Source organism: Pseudorasbora parva, chromosome 7 (genome assembly GCF_024679245.1).
Source record: "Pseudorasbora parva isolate DD20220531a chromosome 7, ASM2467924v1, whole genome shotgun sequence".
Classification (NCBI taxonomy): Eukaryota; Metazoa; Chordata; class Actinopteri; order Cypriniformes; family Gobionidae; genus Pseudorasbora; species Pseudorasbora parva.
In genome coordinates, this window is record NC_090178.1 from 39,575,997 (window position 1) to 39,602,650 (window position 26,654).

Sequence of the window (26,654 nt, forward strand, 5' to 3'; positions counted from 1 at the left end):
AACTCAAGAACAAAATTAAATATCTTCACCAAACTTGGTACACATATGTATGGGTTCATTCTTTGGCCACGACAAAAAAATTGCGACGATTGGCCACTTGGTGGCGCTATAACATTAAAAAGAAACACCAAAAGGGCTATTACCACACGACCACTAGTCCGATTGACTTGAAAATTGGTATGCAGTGTCTTGGCCCAAAGTACCATGTATGTCTATGAGGACATTGGCGTATTTCAAAAAACATGGCTGCCATCGGACAATGAATTTATTAGACAAGGTTAACAGAGGCCGATCGGAACAAAACTCGGTGGGCATGTTTGACTTATGGTCCTAGAGGTCTGTAAGAATTTTGAAAGAAATGAGTTTTATGGCTCTGCAATCACGTGGTGTTGTACACATCCACAAAATATGCATATCATATGATAAATCTCCTCATGCTGAACAACTTTGCCTCTGCAACCATTACTGTCAATCAAATAATTAATTAAATATTCACAATTATGTTACAAACCTACTTTTGCGAACTAGTCCCTGGTTTTTTGCCTGACCAGAACCAAACCAGTCTAGGACAATTCTCTGGACTCTCTAGATAAATAATTATCAAAAAAGTTGAGTTTTTGCATTTGCATGGCTATAACCAAGGGGATAATCTAGCCCTCGGAAAGCATTCCACCCATAGGGGCAGCCATTGCTAACCAAGCCATCACCTGCTGTTAGCATCCCATTGACTCCCATTCATTTTTGAGTCACTTTGACAGTGAATAACTTTACATTTGAGGCATTTAAAGACTCAATTTATCCAATGTTTGTTTATAAAGAAACATGACAATGCATAAAAGGCTTCATTACCTTGTATCTTACACTATCGCCCGATATAACTCTGTTGCACAGTTGAGTAATTACCGTATAGAAAGGAGGAGATGCTCGCAGGCAATCTTTACTGTCTATAGCCCTATTCGGACGGGATTAGATTAACATGGGGACATGGGGGTAAAGTCATTTTACCTCAGGACGTCTGTAATATTAATGGCCAATTTGCACGGGATAAGACATCTCAGTAAAACTAGCAGAAGTGGGAGGAGTAACTCCCTTTACGCACCTCCTTGACGTCATGTGCGCATGACGTTACCGCTATCACGTGAGCAAACACACAACCTGAGCGCCAGTCTGAACTCTGTCTCCAATATATAGGTGTGTTTTAATAAACAGTTAGGTCCAGTCTAACGATTCTGATTGGATTATGTTGGTAATAGACACTTTCCTAGAGCTAAAATGTGTTGTGCCTCTAATAAGTGCTTTTGATCTTCTTTTTGCTTTAAATATGCGGAAAATACTGGACATTTTCCACAGATTTGTCCCACCACCTACAACGCAACCAAATGCTTCAAGCGCCTCCAAGGTCGCAAAATGCGCTTTTTTTTTACTTTTAAACAGGAAATGACAGCATTTTACCATACATTTTTACAGCAGGTCTATTCGAACGGGATTAGTATTACCCGAGGTCATTTTTCCAGACCTTTTTACAGAAGGTAAAAGTCTCGGTAATCTTTACTGACATTGTCCGTAATGATTACCGAGATGGCACATTCGGACGGGACTAAAATCACAGAGAACCTCTGGTAGTAATTACTTTACCCCCATGTCCCCATGTTAAACTAATCCAGTCCGAATAGGGCTTATGAGACAGTCAGGGGATGTGGAGACATATAAAGTCAAAGGAGAAGTCTAATAAAGTCAAAGGAGAAGAATGGGGAGAAGCCAATAGTGAGCCAAAAGCAACGGGACAAACATTTAAACAACGTGATTCAGATTTTACTTTCCACAACTACTAGAAGACCTACTACTGTCAGACAGGTTGATCACGTCACATCTACGTCCTCAATCTCAGTCTGAGCCTGCGCAGTTCGCTCAGCCATCAGGAAGTGAGTGCTTCTAATTGACCTCACTTTCCGCCGTTGAAGTCTATGGGAACGCTCTGTCCATTTCTTTTACTGTCTATGGCTATAACAGGGCCACTTAGAAAAGAGGCTTGGCAAAATACACTCAAAAGCCTATAAATCCTAAGGGGAAACTCAAAACTTCACGAAAATTGTTGGGTATATGTGGCATAACATGTTGATGAAGCATGCAAAGTTTTATGAAGATCGGAGTATAGGTGGCACCATGTAAAAACCATGTATTCCCTATGGTGAATTGCCTGTTTTGGCTGTAAATGGTATTTTCCATCTCTTTAATCAGGTGGGCTTCAAAACAACCACATAATATGCATATATTATGATAGATCTCTTCATACTAAACAACTTTTCCTCTATAACCAATACTGTCAATCAAATTCTTATTTAAACATCCACAATTATGTTAAAAACGTCTCGGGTTATGCATATAACCCATGTTCCCTGAGAGGGAACGAGACACTGCGTCATCACACCACATTGATTCATGTCTGCTTCTCTCTCGAACACACACACACACACACACACACACACACACACACACACACACACACACACACGCACACACACACACGCACACGCACACGCACGCACACGCACACACACACAAATCTAATGAGTGTCCGTCAGATGACACATCGGGGAACGCCCTCAGCGTGACGCTACTGAAATCATTTGAAAAAGCCCAATCTTGATTGGTGTTGCGTCATGACGTAACGAGTGACAGCATACCCATAGGTATAAAGGGACACCGGCACAAGCATACACAGATACTGCGATGAAGCGGGACGCTCTGTCGATAGGCGGGGCTACGAGACGCAGTGTCTCGTTCCCTCTCAGGGAACATGGGTTATATGCATAACCCGAGACGTTCCCTTTATCGAGGGAACTCACACTGCGTCATCGTAGATGACACATCGGGGAACGAGTACCCACTAGCCCTTGCCTATCTTGAGCCCCTTGGTATGGACCGAAGTGCATACTCAGGAGGCGAGCACCCTGGCGCCTTGCGTCGCCGGGAGGTGCAGACTGTAAAGTCTAATGGTCTGACTTCCTCCACTGGGCAGACCTCTCCCGATAGATCTTCAATGCCCGAACCGGGCAGAGGAGGTGAAGCCTGCCCACATCTGCCGTCACATGAGGCGGAGGATGGAATGCCTGGAGAACCACCGACCCTACCATGTTAGATGGCACTTTGGGTACGTACCCGGGGTCGGACGCAAGATGGCCTTCACTCCGCCCGGGGCAAACTCCAAACAATTTGGCGTGAATGCCAATGCCTGGAGGTCCCCCACTCTCCTCAGAGAAGTGATGGCAAGGAGAAAGGCAACCTTAAGCGTGAGGTTCTTGGCCTCGGCCAGCTCCAGTGGCTCGAAAGGGGCCTCAGCCAACCCTTCAAGCACTACTGCCAGATCCTAAAATGGGATCCTGGAATGAGCCACAGGCTTCATCCTCTGTCCTCGTAGGAGTCGTACAACCAATGGTGCCTCCCCAGAGGTCCCTCACCTAACGGTGTGTGGAAAGCCCCTATCGCTGCCACATACACCTTAAGTGTGGACGGGGTAAGCCCGGCAGAGACCCGATATTGGAGAAACTTCAGTACTGAAGCCACTGCGCAGTTAACTGGATTTACCCCACGGTCCCTACTCCACTTCAGGTTGTACAGCCTCCTGTTGGAAGGAGCCCTAGAGCTGAGTAGGGTCTCAATGACGCATGCTGACAGACTCTCCTCTATGAGCTGTGCCCCCTCAGGGGCCAGACCCATAGGTTCCATAACTCCGGCTGGGGGTGGTATCATGCCCCCTGCCTGAGTCAGCAGATCCCTTCTCAAAGGAATCCGCCCTGGAAGGTCGTCTAGCAGAACTAAGATGTCGGAGAACCCTACTCTGGACGGCCACCGGGGTGCTAACAATAGCAGGCGGATGCCTTCCCAGTGGACCCGCTCCAGAACTCCCGGGAGCAGAGCGATCGGGGAAATGCATACAGACGCAGCCTCGGCCACGTCTGTGACATGGCATCCAGGCCCAATGGAGCCGGATGCCTCCAATCCCCGGGCCTCAGCCCCTGCCTCGACAGGATGTCTGCTCCCTGATACTGGTCCCCAGGGATTCTGAGTGACAACAGTTTCCCTTGGGACCACAGGAGGACCTGATGTGCCAGTCTGCACAGAGGGCGCGATCTCAGACCCCCCTGACGATTTAGATACGATACCATGGCAGTGCTGTCGAATCGTATCAGGACATGGTGGCTGCGGAGGTCCGGGAGAACGCTCCTCAGAGCCTTCTAGACCGCCAGCATTTCCAGGCAGTAGATGTGCCAGGATGAATGCCGGGTCCCCCACGGACCTCTCAAAGCGGCCTTCCATGACCGTGCCCCAGCCAGTAAGGATGCATCTGTTGAACGGTTTCCGGCAACATGATGCTCCCAACACTAGCCCTAGGGACAGAAACCAAGGTTTCTTCCATATGACGAGGGAACGAACAAACGCATCTGTGCGTTACCCTGCTACGGAAGGGCTTGGTCTTCAGCCACCACTGTAGGGGTCTCATGTGGAGCAGGCTGAGTGGAATCACGCTGGACGCTGCTGCCATGATACCCAGCAGTCTCTGGAACTGCTTCACAGTGAGGCTGCGGCCTAGCTCTACTCCGGAGACCTCCGCCAGTATGGACTCGATACGTGCAGGGACCATAGTGCCTGCCTCGTTGTAAGTCTCATACGACTCCCAGGAACGTAGTCCCTTGGGAGGGCGTCAACACTGTGTTGAGTCCCCACCCCCAAGCACCTCATATGGGCCAGAACGACACCTCGATGCCGAACCGCTGTATCGTACGACGTGGCCAGAATGAGCCAGTCGTCGATGTAACTGAGCACATGATGCCCTGGAGTCTAAACAGAACCAGAGCTGCATCCATGCACTTCGTGAAGGTGCGGGGTGAAAGAGCTAAGTCGAATGGAGAACCCGATATTGGTACGCTTCGCCTCCGAAAGCGAATCTCAGGACCTCCTGTGGGCAGGAAGGATGGGGATATGGAATATGCGTCTTTAGATCCATCGTGACAAACCAGTCCTCGAACTGGATCTGCGCACGATGTGATAGTGAGCATCTTGAACCTGAATCTCCTCAGAGAACGTTCAAGTACCTCAGATCTAATTATAGACGCACCCCTCCATCCTCTTTGGGAACCACGAAGTAGCGACCGTAACAGCCGGACCCCCTGTCTGGCAGAGGAATACACTATGTAGCCTCCTCTACCATCAGGGAGCACACTTCCTGTTCCATAACCTGCCACTGGGCTGGGCACACCACTATTCAGGCCACACCGATGAACCCCGGTGGTGGAACGCTGAACTGCAGTCCATACCCTTTGCCCACGGTACACAGGGCCCCAGCAGATATATTCGGGAGCATAACCATGCGCCGAGATATTCTACTAGGGGAACCAGCCTCTCAAGGCTGGTCTCTGGTACCCACCGAGCCTCCTGCCCGACCCCCTGAAGCAGCCACCCGGCAGGGCTTAGTCGGGTAGGATTTTCGGAGTGCGAACGCGTTCGCTGCCCAGCTGCAGTCTTTCTAGAGGCGGCTAGAGCAGCATGCGTTCGCTGGAAGTCAATGTGGCCCGAGCGTCGTAGACGGCGGGTCGCAGCATCAACTTCCAGAAAACTCCACAGAGGAGGCGACCTCGATCGCTCCTCGGGAGAGGGGGCTGGCCAGCCGGCGACTGGGCTGGGCACACCACTATTCATTTACATTTACATTTAATCATTTAGCAGACGCTTTTATCCAAAGCGACTTACAAAAAAGGGTAGAGCAATAGAAGCAACGAAACAAACAAGGCCAACAACCTGTAAGAGCTGTAAGAAATCTCAATTAATTAGCACAGTACACAACTTTTTTTTTTTTTTTTTTTTTTTATATAGCCAGCTACAACAAATACTCACGTACGGAAAATACAGAACACTGGATTTTGATAGCTATGATAACAACCCATTAGGACTAAGGCTGATGCCCCAACTGTTGTCGTTAATGCGGATTCAGTGGCCCAGTGGGTTGGTTTTGTATGGCATTCTAGCTAAACGCGCAGCAATAGCCATCGACAGCAAAAACTCACGTACGCAAAATACAGAACACTGGATTTTGGTAGCTATGATAACTATGTAACATACCCGCCTGAAGGCACAAATCCGGATGAGAGACGTAGATATGACCAGTAAGTGCTATTCTGTATTGGTCAAGTGCAATAGGAAAAGTGCAATTGGAAAAGATGTGTCTTAAGATGTTTTTTAAAAATGGCTACAGACTCTGCAGCACGAATTGAGATCGGCAGGTCATTCCACCAGGTGGGAACGGTCCAGGAAAATGTCCGTGAGAGTGATTTCATGCCTCTTTGGGAAGGAACCACGAGGCGCCGCTCATTCGCAGAATGCAAGCTTCTGGAGGGTGTGTAAGTCTGAACAATTGAGTTTAGGTATATTGGTGCAGAACCAGTGGTTGTTTTGTAGGCGAGAACTAGAGCCTTGAATTTGATGCGAGCAGCCATTGGCAACCAGTGCAGTTTGATGAAGAGAGGCGTAACATGCGTTCTCTTCGGCTCATTAAAGACCACTCTCGCCGCTGCATTCTGGATCAGCTGCAAGGGTTTGATAGTGCATGCTGGAAGCCCAGCCAGAAGAGCATTACAATAATCCAGTCTGGAGAGAACAAGAGCTTGAACCAGGAGTTGTGCAGCCTGTTCTGATAGGAAGGGTCTAATCTTTCTAATGTTGTATAAAGCAAATCTGCAGGACCGGGCTGTTGCAGTAATGTGGTCAGTGAAGTTTAACTGGTCATCAATCACAACTCACTATTCATGCCACACCGATGAACCCCGGTGGTGGAACGCTGAACTGCAGTCCGTACCCTTTGCCCACGGTACACAGGGCCCCAGCAGATATATTCAGGAGCATAACCATGCGCTGAAATATTCTACTAGGGGAACCAGCCTCTCAAGGCTGGTCTCCGGTACCCACCGAACCTCCTGCCCGACCCCCTGAAGCGGCCACCCAGCAGGGCTAGTCGGGGAGGATTTTCGGTGTGCGAACGCGTTCGCTGCCCAGCTGCAGTCTTTCTAGAGGCGGCTAGAGCAGCATGCGTTCGCTGGAAGTCAATGTGGCCCGAGCGTCGTAGACGGCGGATCGCAGCATCGACTTCCAGCCAGCCGGCCACTGGGCTGGGCACACCACAATTCAGACCAATCCAATGACTGGTATTGGAACACTGAACTGCAGTCAGTTCCCCTTTGCCCACGGTACACAGGGCCCCAGCAGATATATTCGGGAGCATAACCATGCGCCGAGATATTCTACTAGGGGAACCAGCCTCTCAAGGCTGGTCTCTGGTACCCACCGAGCCTCCTGCCCGACCCCCTGAAGCGGCCAACCGGCAGGGCTTAGTCTGGGAGGATTTTCGGAGTTTGAACGCGTTTGCTGCCCAGCTGCCGTCTTTCTAGAGGCGGCTTAGGCAGCATGCGTCCGCTGGAAGTCAATGTGGCCCGAGCGTCGTAGACGGTGGATCGCAGCATCGACTTCCATAGAACTCCACAGAGGAGGCGACCTTGATCGCTCCCCGGAAGAGGGGCTTCATCTGTTCTTAGATGAAAAAAGCCCTGTAAACACATTTTGGATGATAGGTTGATAATCTAACTCCTCAAAGTCAGATAAATCCCATTTAATGCCTCAGAATTAAATGCCCCTAATCACCCCTCAAGTGAACATGGTCTGAATGATAGGCTGAATGAACATATCCAACTCCTCAAAGTCAGATAATGTTTCATTTTTAATTCCTCAGAATTAAATGCAGCCATAATCTCCAGACGATACTGTTTAAATATGTATATCAACAAATCGCCATCTACACGCTGCCTCAGAAACGCGAGATTCGACCCGTTTACAACATATTTGGCTTTCATCCCTCGAGATGAAAACCACAGGCGCGAGGCTGAAACACTCGAAAACGCACGGCTGTGCGCTGCGAGATATCTCAACAAACACAGCCAGCACCCTCAGGCACTGACTGCATACCTCGCGTCAAACAGTATCACATGTACACCGCGTGTTGTGATCGCGTGTGTTCACTTGATAGCGTGTGTTCACTTTTGTTGCAGACCCATAATCCACGCGCTGCCTCGACAACGCACGATCGAGCCTACATTAAGAGGTGGCGAGCTCTCTTCTACTTCACTCCGTCGACGCTAAGCACATCTAATTCCTCGAATCAGATCGCTCAAGCATCTGGTTCTCCACTCCGGGGAAGAGCCGCATCGCGGGCTTCCGCACGGGGACGGAGAACACTGGGATACTACAGGCAGCCCCCTCGGGGACTGCCCGAGCGCCCCTATTTTATGAATGAAGCAGCGTGCTTGGTGCTTACATCACCTGCCTCGATGCTGAGCACATCTAACTCCTCAGAATCAGACGGCTCAAGCACCGGGTTCTCCACCCTGAGGGAAGAGGCCGCAGCGCGGGCTTCCACGCGGGGACGGAGAACATCCTAACTGTCAGCAGGGACTGAGAAAGTGCCTCAGCAGCCCCAGACCCGCTGATAAGTTCATTTGCGAGCCCGCTGATCTGCCGCCGCGCTGCCTCAACAGACGCGGAACAGAACTAAGAGGCTCACGAGCCTGCCACCCTAATACTTATTGGACACACAACACCAAATAGACAAACGATCAACACAGAGCGCAACCGCTGAAGAGCAGAAGCTGTGTATGCTTGTGCCGGCGTCCCTTTATACCTCTGGGTATGCCATCACTCGTTACGTCATGATGCAACACCAATCAAGATTGGGCTTTTTCAAATGATTTCAGTAGCGTCACGCCGAGGGCGTTCCCCGATGTGTCATCTACGATGACGCAGTGCGAGTTCCCTCGATAAAGGGAACTCCTTTTGCAAACTAGTCCTAGGTTTTTTGCCTGATCGGAACCAAACCACAGCAGTATGATTCTCTGGACTCTCCTGATCAATAGTTATCAAAAACATGTCGAACTTTACACTTTGGGTAGCTATAACAGGGTCATTTAGAGAATAGGTGTGGCAAAACATGCTCAAAAGCTTGTTAATCCTGAAAGAAAACTCAAAACTTCACGAACATAGGTGGGCATATTCAGCATGTGACCCTAAAGAAGAATGCACATTTTCATGGAGATCAGACTTTAGATGCCTCTATAACAGTAAAAAAGGTGACAGTGCAAATGCGTATATGGCAAATTACCTAAAACTGCCACCAGAGGGCAGCAGAGGACCAGTCATTGGTTCAAATAATTATTATATTACAATTAAAATAATGCCTGAAAATGTTTTAAAATGGGAAAACCTGGAATAAGCTATTTGGGTAACACTTTAGAATAATGTTTCTTACTTAATGCATAACTAATAAAGAGAATGAATCTGTGTACTCTTTCACTAGAATTGTTTTCTCTGATTTAATGCTTAGTTAGTTAGTTAATCAGTAACTATTCAATTCAGTTATGCCTCCTTAAGAACTACTATTAAGTAACTACTAATTCAGCTTCACAAGGAATAACTAATAAGTAACTACTAATTAACAGTGATGCACAGTATCAGATCGAGGCCCTTTCTTCTTCTTTAGTACTAATGTTGTTAGATAAGTGTACTACTGTTATGTGTACTATATATAAATATTCATTTACATTCACTCGCAAATGTGCCGATTAATGTTTCTGTCTGTGTGTGTCCCCACGCTATAATGTTGCAGTTCTTGCAGCATTAAATCAGAGAAAACAATTCTAGTGAAAGAGTACACAGATTCATGAGTGCACATGCAGAGTGCACAGAATGTGAGCGCACACGCAATTTCTGTGAGTCCAGTTTTGTGCGAGAGAATGGATTGAGATTCCGCTTGTAAGCAGAGGTTCATTGCTTGTAAACTTGATGTGCTCTCGCGGTACAATATTAATACTACATTAATGAGGATGTTGATGATTTCTTTTTTTTTTTAAATGTAAGTATTGTCTGCAACCAGAAGTTCAGGACGGAACCCCATCCCCAATCTAAGTGCCTTGCCAACATGGCTTAGGCATTTTATGTTTATGTGATACCAAATGATTTCTGTATTTAAGGCAATGACTGAGGGGAAAATGAGAATACAGGGAACCTATGAGGAAAATTCATTAAAAAAGAATTACCAAATAGTTCTCAAGTAGTTACTTAGAACCTGGAACAGTATTCTAAAGTGAAAACAAATCCATTCATAATTATTGAAGAATTACCAAATAGTTCTCAAGGAGTTACTTAGAACCCTGGAACAGTATTCTAAAGTGAAAACAAACCCATTCATAATTATTGAAGATTTACCAAATAGTTCTCAAGTAGTTACTTAGAACCTGGAACAGTATTCTAAAGTGAAAACAAACCCATTCATAATTATTGAAGAATTACCAAATAGTTCTCAAGGAGTTACTTAGAACCTGGAACAGTATTCTAAAGTGAAAACAAACCCATTAATAATTAATGAAGAATTACCAAATAGTTAATAGTTAAATAATTAAGCCTAACTACCATTAATACAGTAATAATAAAGGAAATTTGACCCTCTATTCTAAAGTGAAAGTTTTATCCTCATTAATTATGACACTTATTGAATGATATTCAAGTTTACTAACCAGAATAAGCCACTAATTAAGCCTAACTACCATTAATACAGTACTGATAAAGGAAATTTGACCCTCTATTCTAAAGATAAGTTCTTATTGTTTAGCAGTTATGTGTATTTTTATGTGTGGTTCTACGTGAATCTAATACGTAAAACATTAAAAGCAATAAACATTCTGCTGCACACTCAGTTCAAAGGATTTACATTAAACAAACTACACCTTAAAACCCTTAAATGAATAAGATTTCTGTAATCATTTAACTATTATTTATCAAGTAATACTTATGTTGCTTGCCATGGGCCACAGTGACTAGAAAGTACACCAAAAAGCAACATAAATTCATAAAAGACACTAATTTAATTCGTTCGGTGTAATCCACATCTTTAGAATCCATACGAGGAACTTCTTTATCCAGCGTTCTCCATCTTTCTCTTCAATAGCGACCGTAAACAAATCCCGCGCTCCATCTTTCTCTTCAACAGCGACCGTAAACAAAACCCGCGCTGGTGGGGAATTCAAACATTTCGTTTTACGGCAGTGATATCAAACGCTCATTGGCTATCGCCTGCTTCGTCACAGATTGCGACAAGCTGTGTTTTAGTTTTTAGTCTGTGGTGAATGAGAAACGCGCGTGCCTTCAAATAGTGGGATTAAGTTTAAATTAAATAACTTAAATTCTCGGTAACGTTACCTCATACAAAACTATATCACCAGAGATGACTTCGACTGCAACACATCGTCACTCGGACTACTATTGGTACAGCTTTTGACATTTTCACAATAAAGAAATGATTGTGATTACACTTTTGTTAGTTATGTTTTTCTTTATATATTTTCACTTAAAAAAAATCATTATGTGTATGTTTAGAGGTTTGAGTGAGATTAGGGGCTCAAAATATAATTGTAATGCTAGATTGCCCATTAACCCATTAAGTTGTATTGCCATTTTTAGTCTCTGTTAAATTGCTATGTTTGTGTTTAGGGAAGAAACATGTATCTATAAAATGGTAAAAGGAAAATTGTAAATGTGTATATGATATAAAATAAATTGTATGTATTTTGAGGTAAAAACACCTTTGTTTAAATGTTGCCAATACGTTTATGTTGTACCTTTCACTATTTATCCAAATAGACAAAAAATATGTTTTGTGTCTGTAGAAGCTGCTTATTAACTTATATAAATTACTACCATAATTGAGGATAAAACTTTCACTTTAGAATAGAGGGTCAAATTTTCTTTATTAGTACTGTATTAATGGTAGTTAGGCTTAATTATTGACTTATTCTGGTCAATAAACTTAAATATCATTCAATAAGTGTCATAATTAATGAGGATAAAACTTTCACTTTAGAATAGAGCGTCAAATTTCCTTTATTAGTACTGTATTAATGGTAGTTATGCTTAATTATTTAACTATTAACTATTTGGTAATTCTTCAATAATTATGAATGGGTTTGTTTTCACTTTAGAATACTGTTCCAGGTTCTAAGTAACTCCTTGAGAACTATTTGGTAATTCTTCAATAATTACGAATGGGTTTGTTTTCACTTTAGAATACTGTTCCAGGTTCTAAGTAACTACTTGAGAACTATTTGGTAATTCTTTTTTAATGACTCATAGGTTCCCTGTATTCTCATTTTCCCCTCAGTCATTGCCTTAAATACAGAAATCATTTGGTATCACATAAACATAAAATGCCTGAGCCATGTTGGCACGGCACTTAGATTGGGGATGGGGTTCCGTCCTGAACTTCTGGTTGCAGACAATACTTACATTTAAAAAAAAAAAGAAATCATCAACATCCTCATTAATGTAGTATTAATACTGTACCGCGAGAGCACATCAAGTTTACAAGCAATGAATCTCTGCTTACAAGCGGAATCTCAATCCATTCTCTCGCACAAAACTGGACTCACAGAAATTGCGTGTGCGCTCACATTTTGTGCACTCTGCATGTGCACTCATGAATCTGTGTACTCTTTCACTAGAATTGTTTTCTCTGATTTAATGCTGCAAGAACTGCAACATTATAGCGTGGGGACACACAGACAGAAACATTAATCGGCACATTTGCGAGTGAATGTAAATGAATATTTACATATAGTACACATAACAGTAGTACATTTATCTAACTACATTAGTACTAAAGAAGAAGAAAGGGCCTCGATCTGATACTGTGCATCACTGTTAATTAGTAGTTACTTAATAGTTATTCCTTGTGAAGCTGAATTAATAGTTACTTAATAGTAGTTCTTAAGGAGGCATAACTGAATTGAATAGTTACTGATTAACTAATTGATACTTAACACAATTCAAAAATGCTATTACATATTGATTAGTTAACACTCATTCCTTAGTAGTTAATATTAGTGACTTGAGTGTTAATGAAGAATTATTCATTAGTACTGCAGTAACTCTTTATTAGTTATGCATTAAGTAAGAAATAGTATTCTAAAGTGTTACCGCTATTTGTTACCTATCATTTATATATCTTCAACAACATGTGCATGTGAGTAAAGCATGTTTGATGGCATTAACTTGGAAAATGTGCCCATTAAATGAAAAACAGACATTTAAAATGAGAATGAGCCAATGGGTGGTGCTCTGCTGCCACCTGCTGGCTAATAGTCATTTTGTCATGCTATTTACTTATCATGTTCTATAATTCCTTTTTAGACATTATAAAGTCACTAATACAATATTTACAATCACATTTTGTCAAAATAATTTATTTCAAATATATCTGCAACACAATTGAAGTTTAAATTAGTTAACATGGAAAATGTGCCTGATGATGATGATATACACTTTATTGTCAGACAAGTCTGAAATTTTTCTTGCACAACAGTATCTATGTTTACAGCAACCCACATACATTAAACATCGACATACACTTAATCCACCTTCTCCATACTGTGAATTTTTACCTAAGTGATTTATTCAACTCTAAGGTAGCCTGATACACAAAAGAGTGTTTATTAACCCATCGGAGTCGTGTGGAGCACGTTATTTGACGGACAGCTGCATTTTTTATGGACTTCAAACACAACTACAACAACTGCTTGGATTAACGTTAGGCTGGACTTTTTAAATATAACTCCGATTGTATTTGTCTGAAAGAAGAATGTCATATACACCTACGATAACTTGAGGGTGAGTAAATCATAGGCTTGGTTTCATTTTTGGGTGAACTAACCCAGAAACCATATTATTAGCCAGCCTTAACAAGTTTTTATAATAAGCTGAATCATAAAGCTTCTCAAGGGGCTGACCTACAATTTTTGAACAGATTTTTATCTGATTAAACAAATTTGTTTTTGACTTAACTGACAGTAGAGGTGTGCGATACCGCTAGATCTGGTATCGATCCGATACCAAGTAAATACAGGGCCAGTATCGCCGATACCGATACCAATACCGATACTTTTTAATAATTAAGGTGGATGCGTCTTCAACCTAAATCAAAATGAATTTTCATGACTTTTAATTTGTTTTTGTGATTAGCATTTTGAGTTATTAATCAGTGCTACAAAAGCTTTTGTTCAGAAACAACTTTTGGTTACTTCTGCTTTATTTAAATAAACAAAGTTACAAAATGATTACTTCACAAATATAAAAAATGTAAAAACAAATTCTCTTTTCAAGTAGCATGTTAACAAAAAATGTTTCTCCTCTTTAGTGCACTTCTTTTCAGGATTTTTTTCTAAAATAAACAAAGTCACAAAGTTTTACTTCACAATAAATATAAAAACTGTAAAACAAATTCTCCCTGTAATACGATATTATGCTGAAAATTAAAATGCGCGGCTGAGCGGCGCGCGCGCCTGACTGCTGGTGGTAGCGCTAGTGGTGAGTCACGTGATAGTACAAAACAGGAGAGGGGGAGGAGAGCAGTGTCGAGCACGAGCAGCACTCTCTCTTGAGAGCTTCCATCCTCTGCTCTGTGACAGCAGCAGCATTTTGACAAACACGGCCAGGTCGCAAAACGAGAGAAACTGAAACTTAAGTATCGATATTTTCACGTTGGTATCGATCAATACCGATACCAACGTTGGTATCGATATTATCGATATTAGTATCGATCTGCCCACCTCTAACTGACAGACTCCTATACCAGATAGAGTTGTAGTATTGCAATATACTCATTATCACAGACCTAAAGAACAGCAGAAGAATCTGTTTTCTTACTCCAAATGACCTAAGACGACGAAGAAAATAAATTATCTGCTTTGTTCTTTTACAAAGAGAGTCAATTACATATCCCTTACAATTACAATTACTAAACTACCAGAGGGCAGCAGAAGACCACTCATTGGTTCATTCTGCTCACAAAGCATATATATATAAATTTTCAAAATCATTAAAATAACATTGCAAATTTTTAAAAACAGTTTAATGTATTTTTTTTACAATAATATTACATAACAATTAAAATAACACCTGCAATTAAAGGGGAAAACAATGAATAAGCAATTTGTTACCTATCATTTATTTCAAATATCTATATAAGCATTATTTAAAATATTCATATGTAAAACAGAAGTGTGTGTCTGTCTTTCTGTCTGTCTCTCTGTCTGTCATGCTAGCAAACAGCCTGTCCAACATGCTGCAAATGCTAGCAGTGAATAGCTACATGCCAATAGTGATTAATTACGTTCAAATCAGGCTAAAAACATATTAAGAACTCTATAAACACTCCATAGTAACCAACTGTGACAACTACCAACTGCCTAGAAACACCATAGCAACCACCTAGAATAACTTAGCAACTGCCTAGCAACCACCCAAAACACCTAAGCAACCGCCTAGCAAAGCCCTAACAACTGCCCAGAACACCTTAGCAACTGCCTTGCAACCACCCAAAATACCTGAGCAACCACCTTGCAACGCTCTATCAACCACCTAGAGCACCCTATCAAGCGCCTATCGACCATCCAGAATACCATAGCAACCGCTTAGCAACCCCTCAGAATACCTAAGCAACTGCCTAGCAACCCCTCAGAATACCTAAGCAACTGCCTAGCAACACCATAACAACCACCCAGAATACCCTAGCACCCGCGTAGCAATGCTCTAGCAACCACCTAGAACACTGCTTCAGAACATCATAGAGACATAGGGGTTGGGTCTTTTGAATTATGCTAGAAAACAGCACTTCCAACATGCTACACATGTTAGCAGTGAATAGCTACATATTAAAAGTGATTAGCTAAGTGCTAAATCAGGCAAAAAACATAGTAAGAACTCTATAAACACTATAGTAACCATCTGTAACAACTAACAACTGCCTAGCAACACCATAGCAACCAACCAGAATACCCTAACAACCATCAAGAACACCCTAGCAACCACTTAGCAACATGTTAATCGTGTTAACATAATGCAAACAACATGTTAATCATGTTATCATCATGCTAGCATCATGTTAATCATACATATCAAAAATATATCAAACTCGTTGTTGTAGTTTGAGGCAACGTGGGGGAAAGGACGCTGATGTTGTCTGTTCGCCGCTTCTCCACCCACAAATAATGTTACTGTACTATTAGATTTAGATTTTATTTTATTTTATTATGTTTGTGACTAGTCTAACAGACAGAGCTACAATTGGGACTGTTGCTGATTGCTGGCAACGTCCTGAGAGGACGTTGTTCATCGTTTTGCCGATTTCCACCCATTCTCTGATGTTTATGTTTGAATTTCATGTTGCTCGCTGCGGCTGCTCTCTCTTCTGGGTGTCGGCTGCTCACTGGTGGTCTCCCTCGGGCTTGAGCTGCATGGTGGCTGAAGTTTGCACCGGGCCAGCGTCATCAGCATCCGGCGTGATGTTGGGCCGTTCCGCTTCTCGGCTGCGCTGTTCCATCTTGCATTGCAGCCTTGGAGCGGCTTGGACTTCTGCGTCGACAGTGTGTCCACAGAAGTGTCCGGAAAACTTGATCTGCCTCCTGCATGGTGCTGCAGCGATCCCCATCATCTGAATCGTCATGAAGACCCATCATCTGGTCTTCAGCTGTTCAGCATGCCTTGACAACATCATCAGGACACTGCCGAATTGGGAATGTGGCAAAAGAGCTAGCGCTGGGAGAAATGTAAAACATGGAATGTACCACAGTGTGTTGCGAAGCTTACAGAGTAGGGGTGTGCCAAAAAAATCGATTCACAGAAGAATCTAGATTCTCATTTGCAACGATTCAGAATCGATCTGAAATATCCAAGAATCGATATAATAAATTAATAAAATCAGCTGGCTGTTCGTCTCCATTTTGTAACTAGCCTATACGCGACGTAGAGTCCTGCAACGACATAAAAGTGGCAAATTGTGACATTTATAAAAATCATGGGTGGGCATGCAGGCAGATAATTAACTCTGTGCGGGCGGGTAGTAGCGCGGATGAAAAAATATGTGCAATATTTCTGTGGCGAGGTGGACGAGCCAGAGAGCGAGCGAGACCGTGGCCTGATTGTGAATGAGGATCACCTGCATGCCACACCGAGTCCTCTGAGGGAGCTTGAGGCATATAAGGACGAGAGATCACCAGACCTGGATTTAACATTGAGTTGTGTTTACGTTTTATTATGTGTGCGTGCGTGGCAGTTGTCCGTGAGGGGCTGCCCACGCTACTTTCGTTTTGTTTGGTTAAAGTCTTTTAAATGTTCGCCGGTTCCCGCCTCCTTCTTCCCCCTCGAACATAATGTTTTACAATTTCTATGTCCAAATTACCATTACACTTACACGCAACAATGATATGCCATTTGAACCATTACGTCACCACCACTGCGAAAGTGCAACTTTTGTTGATGCCTCTAGCACAGTCGGAGCGAGTGTTGCAGGAGTAGCAATGGATGAATGGCATAGGCGGAATAGGCAAATGCTAGGGGTGCCACTTGTCCATAGGGGCGCCAAAATGAGTGATTTTTCCGGTTTTATTACTGCTACTTTTTATTAATATTAATTCGAAATATTACCAAAAAAAAAAAAACGTAAACAAATCCCCAGACTCTTCCCAGACCACCGCATCAATCTCCTCCTGCCAAGCAAGTGCTTTAGTGTGTCCGATATTGAACGCGCGATCAGTTTAATGTTGGGAATTTGTTGTTGCGTCGCCTCTCGAGCATCTAACAGACAGGAATGTATTAATTAAACTAATTATTTATGACGGATGGCCAATGTGTCAAAAAGACTGAAGCCCTCTGATACGTAAGGGATAATGTACACCCAGCCGGTTGTTATCGCAGTATAAACCCCGACAGAGTGATCAGGTCTTGCATCACTCTGAAAGGGTTTATTCTGCGATAAAAACCGGCTGGGTGTACATTATCCCGCTTATTACACGGCTACTAGTCTCAAACAAATAATTATTAGACACAAAATATTGTCTCAAGATTAAATATTTTATTGGCTCTCACGCAAAGCTTCCGCGAAGGAAAACAGTTCCAACGTAAGCCTTTATCTAACTTATTGCTGAAGATTTGCCATATGCCCTTGCTAAATGTTGAAAATTAATGCTGAAAGGGTTAGTTCACCCAAAAATGAAACCAAGCCTATGATTTACTCACCCTCAAGTTATCGTAGGTGTATATGACATTCTTCTTTCAGACAAATACAATCGGAGTTATATTTAAAAAGTCCAGCCTAACGTTAATCCAAGCAGTTGTTGTAGTTGTGTTTGAAGTCCATAAAAAATGCAGCTGTCCGTCAAATAACGTGCTCCACACGACTCCGATGGGTTAATAGAGCCTTCTGATTCAAATAGATGTGTTTGTGTAAGAAAAATATCTATATTAAAAACGTTATAAAGGAAACCTGCCTTGAAGTCTTCCATTGTAACCCACGGATGTTTAAGCCACAAGATGGCGCCAGCGTTAAGCATAGAAGTAGTACCGGTCAAGATAACTCGCAGTACCCGTATGAGCGGGTGTTATCTGGAAATAACGTACCGCTGGAATGCGCGATTGACCAATCAGAATCAAGTATTTCACAGAGCCGTGTAATAAAGGAATATAAAGGAATAAGCAGGGCCGGCGCTCCGCACACGCACATCACGCACTGCGCGTAGGGCACCAAGTGCTTGGGGGGGCACCAAAAAATCTGGGTCGTGAAAAAATCATCACAATATGCTATTAGTATAAATAACAAATACAATATTTCTAAAAGCATGTTAATATACAAACGAGGAAATTGTGAAACTTGGGCTGTTAAAGATGCAGTTTGTTTGAGAAGGGAAGGAAGGCCAATCGTTGGGGTTCTCATAGTCATATTTGAATGACAAATAAAGCTAATTTTCCCCGTACATTACAGATGTGTCGTGTGCATATAGCTATTAGTGCAGAACGTTCCCTATTGTAATTTCTTCACTTCAATACAATGTCTATCTCTAATTGTGTTAGCATCATGTTAATATTATGCTAATTGAGTTACCATGATGCTAGCAACATGTTAACAGAGTTAGCTTAATGCTAGCAAACATGTTAATCATGTTAACGTAATGCTAATAATTATAGCATAATGCTAATTGTGTTAACATCATGCTAACAACATGCTAATAATATTACTAGTATTATTCCAATTGTGTTAACATCATGCTAACAACATGTTAATCATGTTAGCATTATGGTAACAACATGCTAATCATGTTAACATCATGTTAACAACATGCTAATCCCTATTAACACTATTATAACTTTTAAAATCATATTTTGTCAATTTATCACAATTTCATCTGAGCTGTTTTAATTATTTTACTGCTTAAAGGTTGTAAATTCAAAAGATCTAAACTGTTTAAAGGCCTTAAATGCTTGAACCCCGTTAAATGCTGCTTGCAGCTTTAATTATTTTTATAATTACACTAAATTATCATGTTAAATCGCCCGCACTAGATTTTAACCATTTTACAATCCTTTATGTAGATATCTTCTACTTTCTGATCCCTGCAGCCTGGGCCTTTGCCATTAAACAAATATATTTTTGTTAATTATATACACCACCTCTGTGTCAGTACCTAAAGGTCAGTTTATTATCCAACTCCAAAATGAATGATAAAATTCACCCAAGTCTCTCCTAAAATGAGTAGTGTCTGACTCATGTAGTTATTATAAGCATGTTATGTTAGTTCATTATGTCAGACTGTAGTGATAATAGTGATCGGGAGGCAGTGGCTCATGTAGATTGTCTGCAAACCGAAAGGTTGGTGGTTGGATCCCTGGTTCCACCTGACCAAGTGTCGAGGTGTCCTTGAGCAAGACACCTAACCCCAGCTGCTCCCGACGAGCTGGATAGTGCCTTACATGATTGACATCGCCGTCGGTGTATGAATGGGTGAATGTGAGGCAAAAATGTAAAGCGCTTTGGATGGCCATAGGGTCTGTTAAAAGCGCTATATAAATGCAGTCCATTTACCATAAGTGCACATTTAGGTATCTACAAATGACAATTTGTGTAAAATGGCCACAAATGCAGTTATTTCAGTTTATTTGTTTCTAAATTTTCCTTATTTTTGTCTAGAAAAAAATGTTCAACACTTTTCTAATCATGAGCACTTTGTTTGTTTTTGTGTTTTGCAGATGAAAATTTTTGACAAAAACAAAGATGGCAGATTGGATCTTAATGACCTGGCTAGGTGATGAGTGTTTAATTATAGCACTTTTGTACTGTACATGTGAAAGCTGTTTAGGCATTGGTATTACGAGTAAGTATGGGTGTTTGTGTGTTTGTGTTGTTGAAAGAGAGAGGCAAAGGCTCAGTGCCAGTTGCATAAATCACCATAAGTGTAATTAGGCCCTAAAGGTTTATTCAAACTTTGGGCATTTTACATGCTCAAAAACTCTTGAAACTTTTCACTGGTAAAGTTACGTTGTGTGAGCCCTCTATAGAGGCTTGGATCGCTTTAATTATATTAACTGATCCACATATTTGTAATTAATTATAACAAGTTATTCAATGGACAGGTCAGTAAGAGTTGAATGAGGGTCTGTGGCAGGCGGGTGCACTGATCCGCTGCGTGTAGCGGGTGTGAGGATGGTCTCAGGAAGCAGCTTGAGGGCTGACAGCCTGACAGAAAAGGGGTCACAGAATCACAGAAGTTCCCTTGAGGACCATCCCCATTCCCCCATGCATTCTGTTAGTGCATCGTTTAGAAATAGTCTGATAAATTTTGATATTTAAAGGTTTCTGTGCCATTTAAAAAGTGGTTTGAAAAGGATGTAAGTCCTGCATGTTTTAGCTATCTTTCTTAAAAGGTGATCACCCTTAAGTCATGATAGTTGAAAGTGATAGTTGTTGATTTGGACTTCTCATTGAATTCTGATACTTGATTACATCTGATTACATCATCACTGCCTGATTTGCTCTAAGGCCCTACCCCAAAATGTTTGAAAAAAGTGCTGTTCTTCTTAGTTGAGTCAGATAACTTTCATTAAACGTTTTTTTTTTTTAAAATAAAAGACAGATAAATTTAACAAAGAAACTAAACCTGTGCTCCTAAAGACCTTGTAAATCTTGTAAAGTACATTGTGGAGATTAAAACTTAATCTTAATAGATCACACTGTCAGCAACTTGCAGCGAAAAAGCAACATGAATTCTATAATTTTGAATGACAGTTGGCAACTTCAGGAAACACAAGGATAAACCACTGCTGACATGTTTAACAGCATGACAAAGTTAGATTTATCCCAAAAGATAAAAAAGCGCTAAAGCCCTGTTCACACTGACCGGGACTCGTAACAAAAAAGCGGCATAATCGAATTTAAAGGTGCCCTAGAATGAAAAATTGAATTAACCTTGCCAATGAATTAACCTTCAATAATTAAAATTGAAATATATCATACTGTGAGTCTCAAACACCACTGCCTCCTACTTTTATGTAAATCTTGTGAATGAAAAACACCACGGAAAAATAAGTGATTCTCAACATGAATTAACCTTTTAAACTTAACTGACCACATTACTGCAACCATTTAAACTTCACTGACCACATTACTGCAACAGTCTTGCAGATTTGCCTTATACAACATTAGAAAGATTAGACCCTTCCAATCAGAACAACTCCTGATCCAAGCTCTTGTTCTCTCCAGACTGGACTATTGTAATGCTCTTCTAGCTGGCCTTCCAGCATGCACTATCAAACACTTGCAACTAATCCAGAATGCAGAGGTGAGAGTAGTCTTTAACGAGCAGAAGAGAGCTCATGTCACGCCTCTCTTCATCAGACTGCACTAGTTGCCAATGGCTGCTTGCATCAAATTCAAGGCACTGGTTCTCGTCCACAAAGCAACCACTGGCTCTGCACCAGTAAACCTAGACTCGCTTGTTCAGACTTACACACCCTCCAGAAGCTTGCGTTCTGCGAGTGAATGGCACTTCGTGGTTCCATCCCAAAGGGGCATGAAATCGCTCTCACAGACATTTTCCTGGACCGTTCCCATCTGGTGGAATGACCTGCCGATCTAAATTCATCCTGCTGAGTCTGTAGCCATTTTTAAAAAACATCTTAAGTCTTAAGTTATGTCAACATAAGGCCAACCGTGATGTAAGCGTTGGGGATCATTTATATGCATGCCCCCAACATTTGCATATGTCCAAACATGTTCATTGTCAGGCGGAACTGACGGAGCCGAATCATCGGGACTGCAGGTAAACAAATGACATTTGAGGATAGCAAAAACGGCAACTCTCATGGACACACATCATGTTCCAGGCTGTGCAGCAGACGTGGGGACTTTTCATATGTCAACAGTCATGGTGGAGGTTTATTATAATCAGATACCACAACAATTTAATTCAAAATTGTTCGTTTGTTCAGCCCATTTCAAGCAAGCTTCACTCAGCATCTTAAACTGAAGAAAGGGGCAACTATATTCCTGCAAGCAGTTAGTAGTGATTTATCCACTAATTGACTAGGCGTTTAAACCATTTCTGATTAAATTGAAAGTTTCTTAGAGAGACCACATTGTCTAGATAATTCAAGATGCTAGTACAGTAACAATAGGAAACTCTAAGTACCATACAAAACTAAACAGTGTGTCAGATGACAAAGGTTAATAATAGTGAAGTTTTTATTAACAAAATTTCGGGAGGAGCACGTGCAGATAATTAAACACAAGTGGAGCATGCTCAGATAATTAAACCTAATTAAACACAAGTGGAGCACATCAACCTTATCAACGATAAGAGGTGTGTATACTGTATATACAGCAGATTTACCTTCTTTTGTTGACCCTTTTCATTTTAGCATCTCTCCACCACCCCATCTCCTCACTTGATTATATATATTTCTTTTTGAGAACTGATGTAGGCCTATTATGTTTTTGCATGCTTGTATTTCAGAGTACATCACAGTTACTGCGTAGCCTACATTGTGACTACGTAATATCAACATGCAATATTGTTGACAAAAAAGACAAGTCTAAAATGTAGATTGAATGACACTTTAAGCAGAACATGTCAAATGGAGATTGCTTAAATGCAGCCTACTTGTTTATTGGTATTTTCAGATCATCCACTTGCGTGCATATGGTTGCCAGATTGGATATGTTTATGTAAAACGCCGGATAGTATACGTGTTCTTTTCACAGAAAAGCTCTGTTTGGGGGGTTTAAATTACTGAAATCTGGCAACCAAGCGAGCACGAATGCTCTCTCTCTCGCACACGCAGATGATCTGAAAACACCAATAAACAAGTAGGCTGGATTTTAGCAATCTCCATTTGAGATGTTTTGCTTAAAGTGTCATTCAGTCGGTCTGTGTTCTGTCAGGACGGTCAGAACTCACGAGCCACTTCGCTTAACTGCTATGTGCTGCTAAAATAAGCCAATCAGAGCAGAGGTCAACATTAATATTCATGACCCTTGCAAATAAGGCAAAAACAGAGCATTACATCCTAGGGACAATTTATAGGGTTGTAAATGGACCTGTAAAACTGTATCTGGACAATGTTTGCCCTTAAATTAGCCACATACCCTCTATGTAGATATCAGAGAACAATTTAACATATTGTTTCAACTCATTCTAGGGCACCTTTAAATACAATTACAGCTGGCATCTTACATGAGCGACAGCAACTATTGACGACACAATGTGAGCATGTCTAAAAACACAACGATAATGAGAAACTTAACGACAACAACGAAGACACAACTTTATGGAAATAAGCAATAACTTTTAGAAACAAGTGCTAATGGCAGTGAAGTCAGTGTCACACACATTTTTTGATTCCAGCAGTGTGTTAAAAAATAGCAAAGAGCATACATGGTTACAAAATTACCACTTTGGGCTTACATCACCCATCTGTACTTGTCTTGAGTAGCTGGTTTTACGTTATTGCCTGATTATAGTAACTGTATCTCCTCCCCAGAATTCTGGCTCTACAAGAGAACTTCTTGTTGCAGTTCAAAATGGATGTTAGTACTTTCCCGTCCCCCTAATTTATGTAGAGTACTTTATCTCTAATTTATTTATTCTAATTTAATAATTTGCTACAAAACTTGATTTCTTGCCCTCCACAGGCCAGTAGTCAAATGGAGAGAAAAAGAGACTTTGAGAAGATCTTTGCGCATTATGATGTTGTAAGATTTATTTTTATTTTTTTTAATATTTAATTTACTTTGCATCGATCTGTGTAGACTGATGATTTATTACTACTTCAGTAACAATACAACTTATTTATTGTTATGTATGAGTCACTTGTTACTTGGCTCTGATTCTAGAGTAAGACTGGAGCACTTGAAGGTCCAGAGGTGGACGGGTTTGTCAAAGACATGATGGAGCTTGTCAAGGTAAGTAATCAATTATAAGTTGGAATGCAACTTCTATAACTTTTATAGTGGTAACCCACTAATAATGACTCAAATGTTACTAAATACTTCAAAAGGAACTACTAATTATTTAGATCAGTATTCTAAAGTGAAAAATAGTAACTACATCATTAACCCTATTCCGACAGTCATTTTTTCTCATGTGTACGTCCGTAAAAATATATTTGCATGCCACCTCAGTGATAAAACTCGTGCATTTGGATGGTTGATTCGTTCACGGTGGAGGAGCAAGTTTTGTGATCCTGCACACCTGGGAACACTGCTCATTTGGTCAGTCGAATGATTTTCTGCTGTAAAAATGTCATATGCTTGGAATAATAAGAATACAATTATATTTAATTTAATAATAGGTTAGGAAGATGTAATTTTAAAAATGTGGAAATGAGCAGAAATAAGTTAATACAATGCTGCAAATTCAACGTATAACATTAATTACTGCTATTATAATGACTCAAATGTTTACATGTTTTTTTGTTTCTTTCTCTTTTGAGCAGTGATGCAAGCTTATCCTTGTAAATACTTTGCAGCATTTCACTAATAAAAGTGTAGGCTAGAAAATTCAGACAGTGGATTCAGACAGCAATTAAATTATCACAGCTTTGGTGTTTGTCAAAAAAAAGTAGGTAATTCGGCTGGGGATTTTTATGCGGAAGGTTGGAGAAAAACACTGACATTCTGGATTCAGACGGCAATAAAATCACAGACTAAATCCTATAAATGATGATAGTTATTTGTAGTCCTCTGTGAGCTATTAAAAAAGTAGTTATTGATGATCTAATAGTGAACTACCACATTTAACTGAGTGTTATTACTTATTATTACACGGCTCTGTGAAATACTTGATTCTGATTGGTCAATCGCGCATTCCAGCGGTATGTTATTCCTGTGTCTGAAAACAAAGAAAACACGGGAGTGTTCCACTCCTATGGCGAATCACTTGCTTACCGCTAGCAGGCCTTTTGCAGAACTGTACGCACACACACAGACACGGCGTCAAACTCGTTCTGTCACGTTGAATAAACAACACACTAGCGCGATCAGAATCTTGAAAACACCATGGGTCTCCGATGTTTAACACAGGCATAAACTGAGCTTTAATACCTTAAACTACCCGAAGACCAACAGATTCTTCCTCGATGCATCGAAACTTTTCTCTCACCGCTCTCTTTTTCCCTCACCGTTCTCCATTTACTCCACGCGCGCAAGTAATGGCCGCGCCCAATTGGACTTCCATTCAGCAACTCAGGGTGCTTTCACACCTACCTTGTTTGGTCCGGATTTTCGGACTTTTCAGTTTGGTACGAACCAAAATTACAGGTGTGAAACCTCCCCCGGACCATGGTCCGGACCAAACAGACGAAATTTGGTCCGACGAAAAGAGGTTCAGTGTGAGGACAGAGACGGAGGGAATCTTATGCAAGTAAAAGTTTATTAAAATAAATAGTGAGAAAGAGAGAGAAAGAGTCAAAATCCACAATGGGTCTCAGGAACTGTGATGTAGATGCTCAATCCAGACAGATCTCAGGAACTCAGATGTTGATGCTCAATCCAGAACGGATCTCAGATGTTTATGCTCAGTAAGAACAAATCTCAGGAACTGAGATGTTGATACATAATCCAGAACAGGTCTCAGGAATTCAGATGTTGATGAACATTCCAGAACGGTGAGGAGCACCGTAATCGCCCAAACGGATCTTGTCTAAAAACGAGACACACCGAAGAGCAGAGGAAAAACATCAATAGTTCACAGATGTGTACAGTACCAAGTTCAAGGTGTAGTCAGCCCCAGTCTAAAAACGAGACTCGTTGACAGTAGAAGAATCCGACTAGTCCACAAGGAAATAATCCACAAGAAAGCGGTGCACAGTGTACTCACAAAAATACCGGGAGAGGGAGCAGAAGCCAAAGGAATTAACAAATTCCCACCGAGTCCTGGAGGAAAAACACAGTGGGAAACAAGAAAACCCGATCAAAGACCAACAATAGTCACACACAGCATGGCAGCAAACACCCAGGAGAAACACAACGAACGCGCACAGAACACAGCACACCTGGACCTTAAATAGAGGGAAACACACAACAGCTGTGGAAAACAATCAGGGATAACAAGAAGGGAGGAGACAGAGAGTGCACACAGGATCACAAAAAGAGCAACCAATCACACTGGGATCCTGACAGTACCCCCCTCCCCACGGCCGGCACTGGACGGGCCAGGGAGGGACTCACCCTGTCGTCGACGGAG

General features: G+C 41.7%; 1 protein-coding gene across 2 annotated transcripts in view; it reads left to right on the forward strand.

Moving 5' to 3' along the window:
• The window catches only part of LOC137083874 (secretagogin), a 165,394-nt gene that overhangs the window by 111,483 nt on the left and 27,257 nt on the right, over window positions 1-26,654 (forward strand). For both annotated transcript variants that reach the window (XM_067449823.1, XM_067449824.1), the window contains 4 exons: window positions 20,164-20,219; window positions 23,953-23,998; window positions 24,104-24,163; window positions 24,305-24,373. In XM_067449823.1, the coding sequence (XP_067305924.1) occupies window positions 20,164-20,219; window positions 23,953-23,998; window positions 24,104-24,163; window positions 24,305-24,373 (231 nt within the window). The remainder of the gene's footprint in view (window positions 1-20,163; window positions 20,220-23,952; window positions 23,999-24,103; window positions 24,164-24,304; window positions 24,374-26,654) is intronic.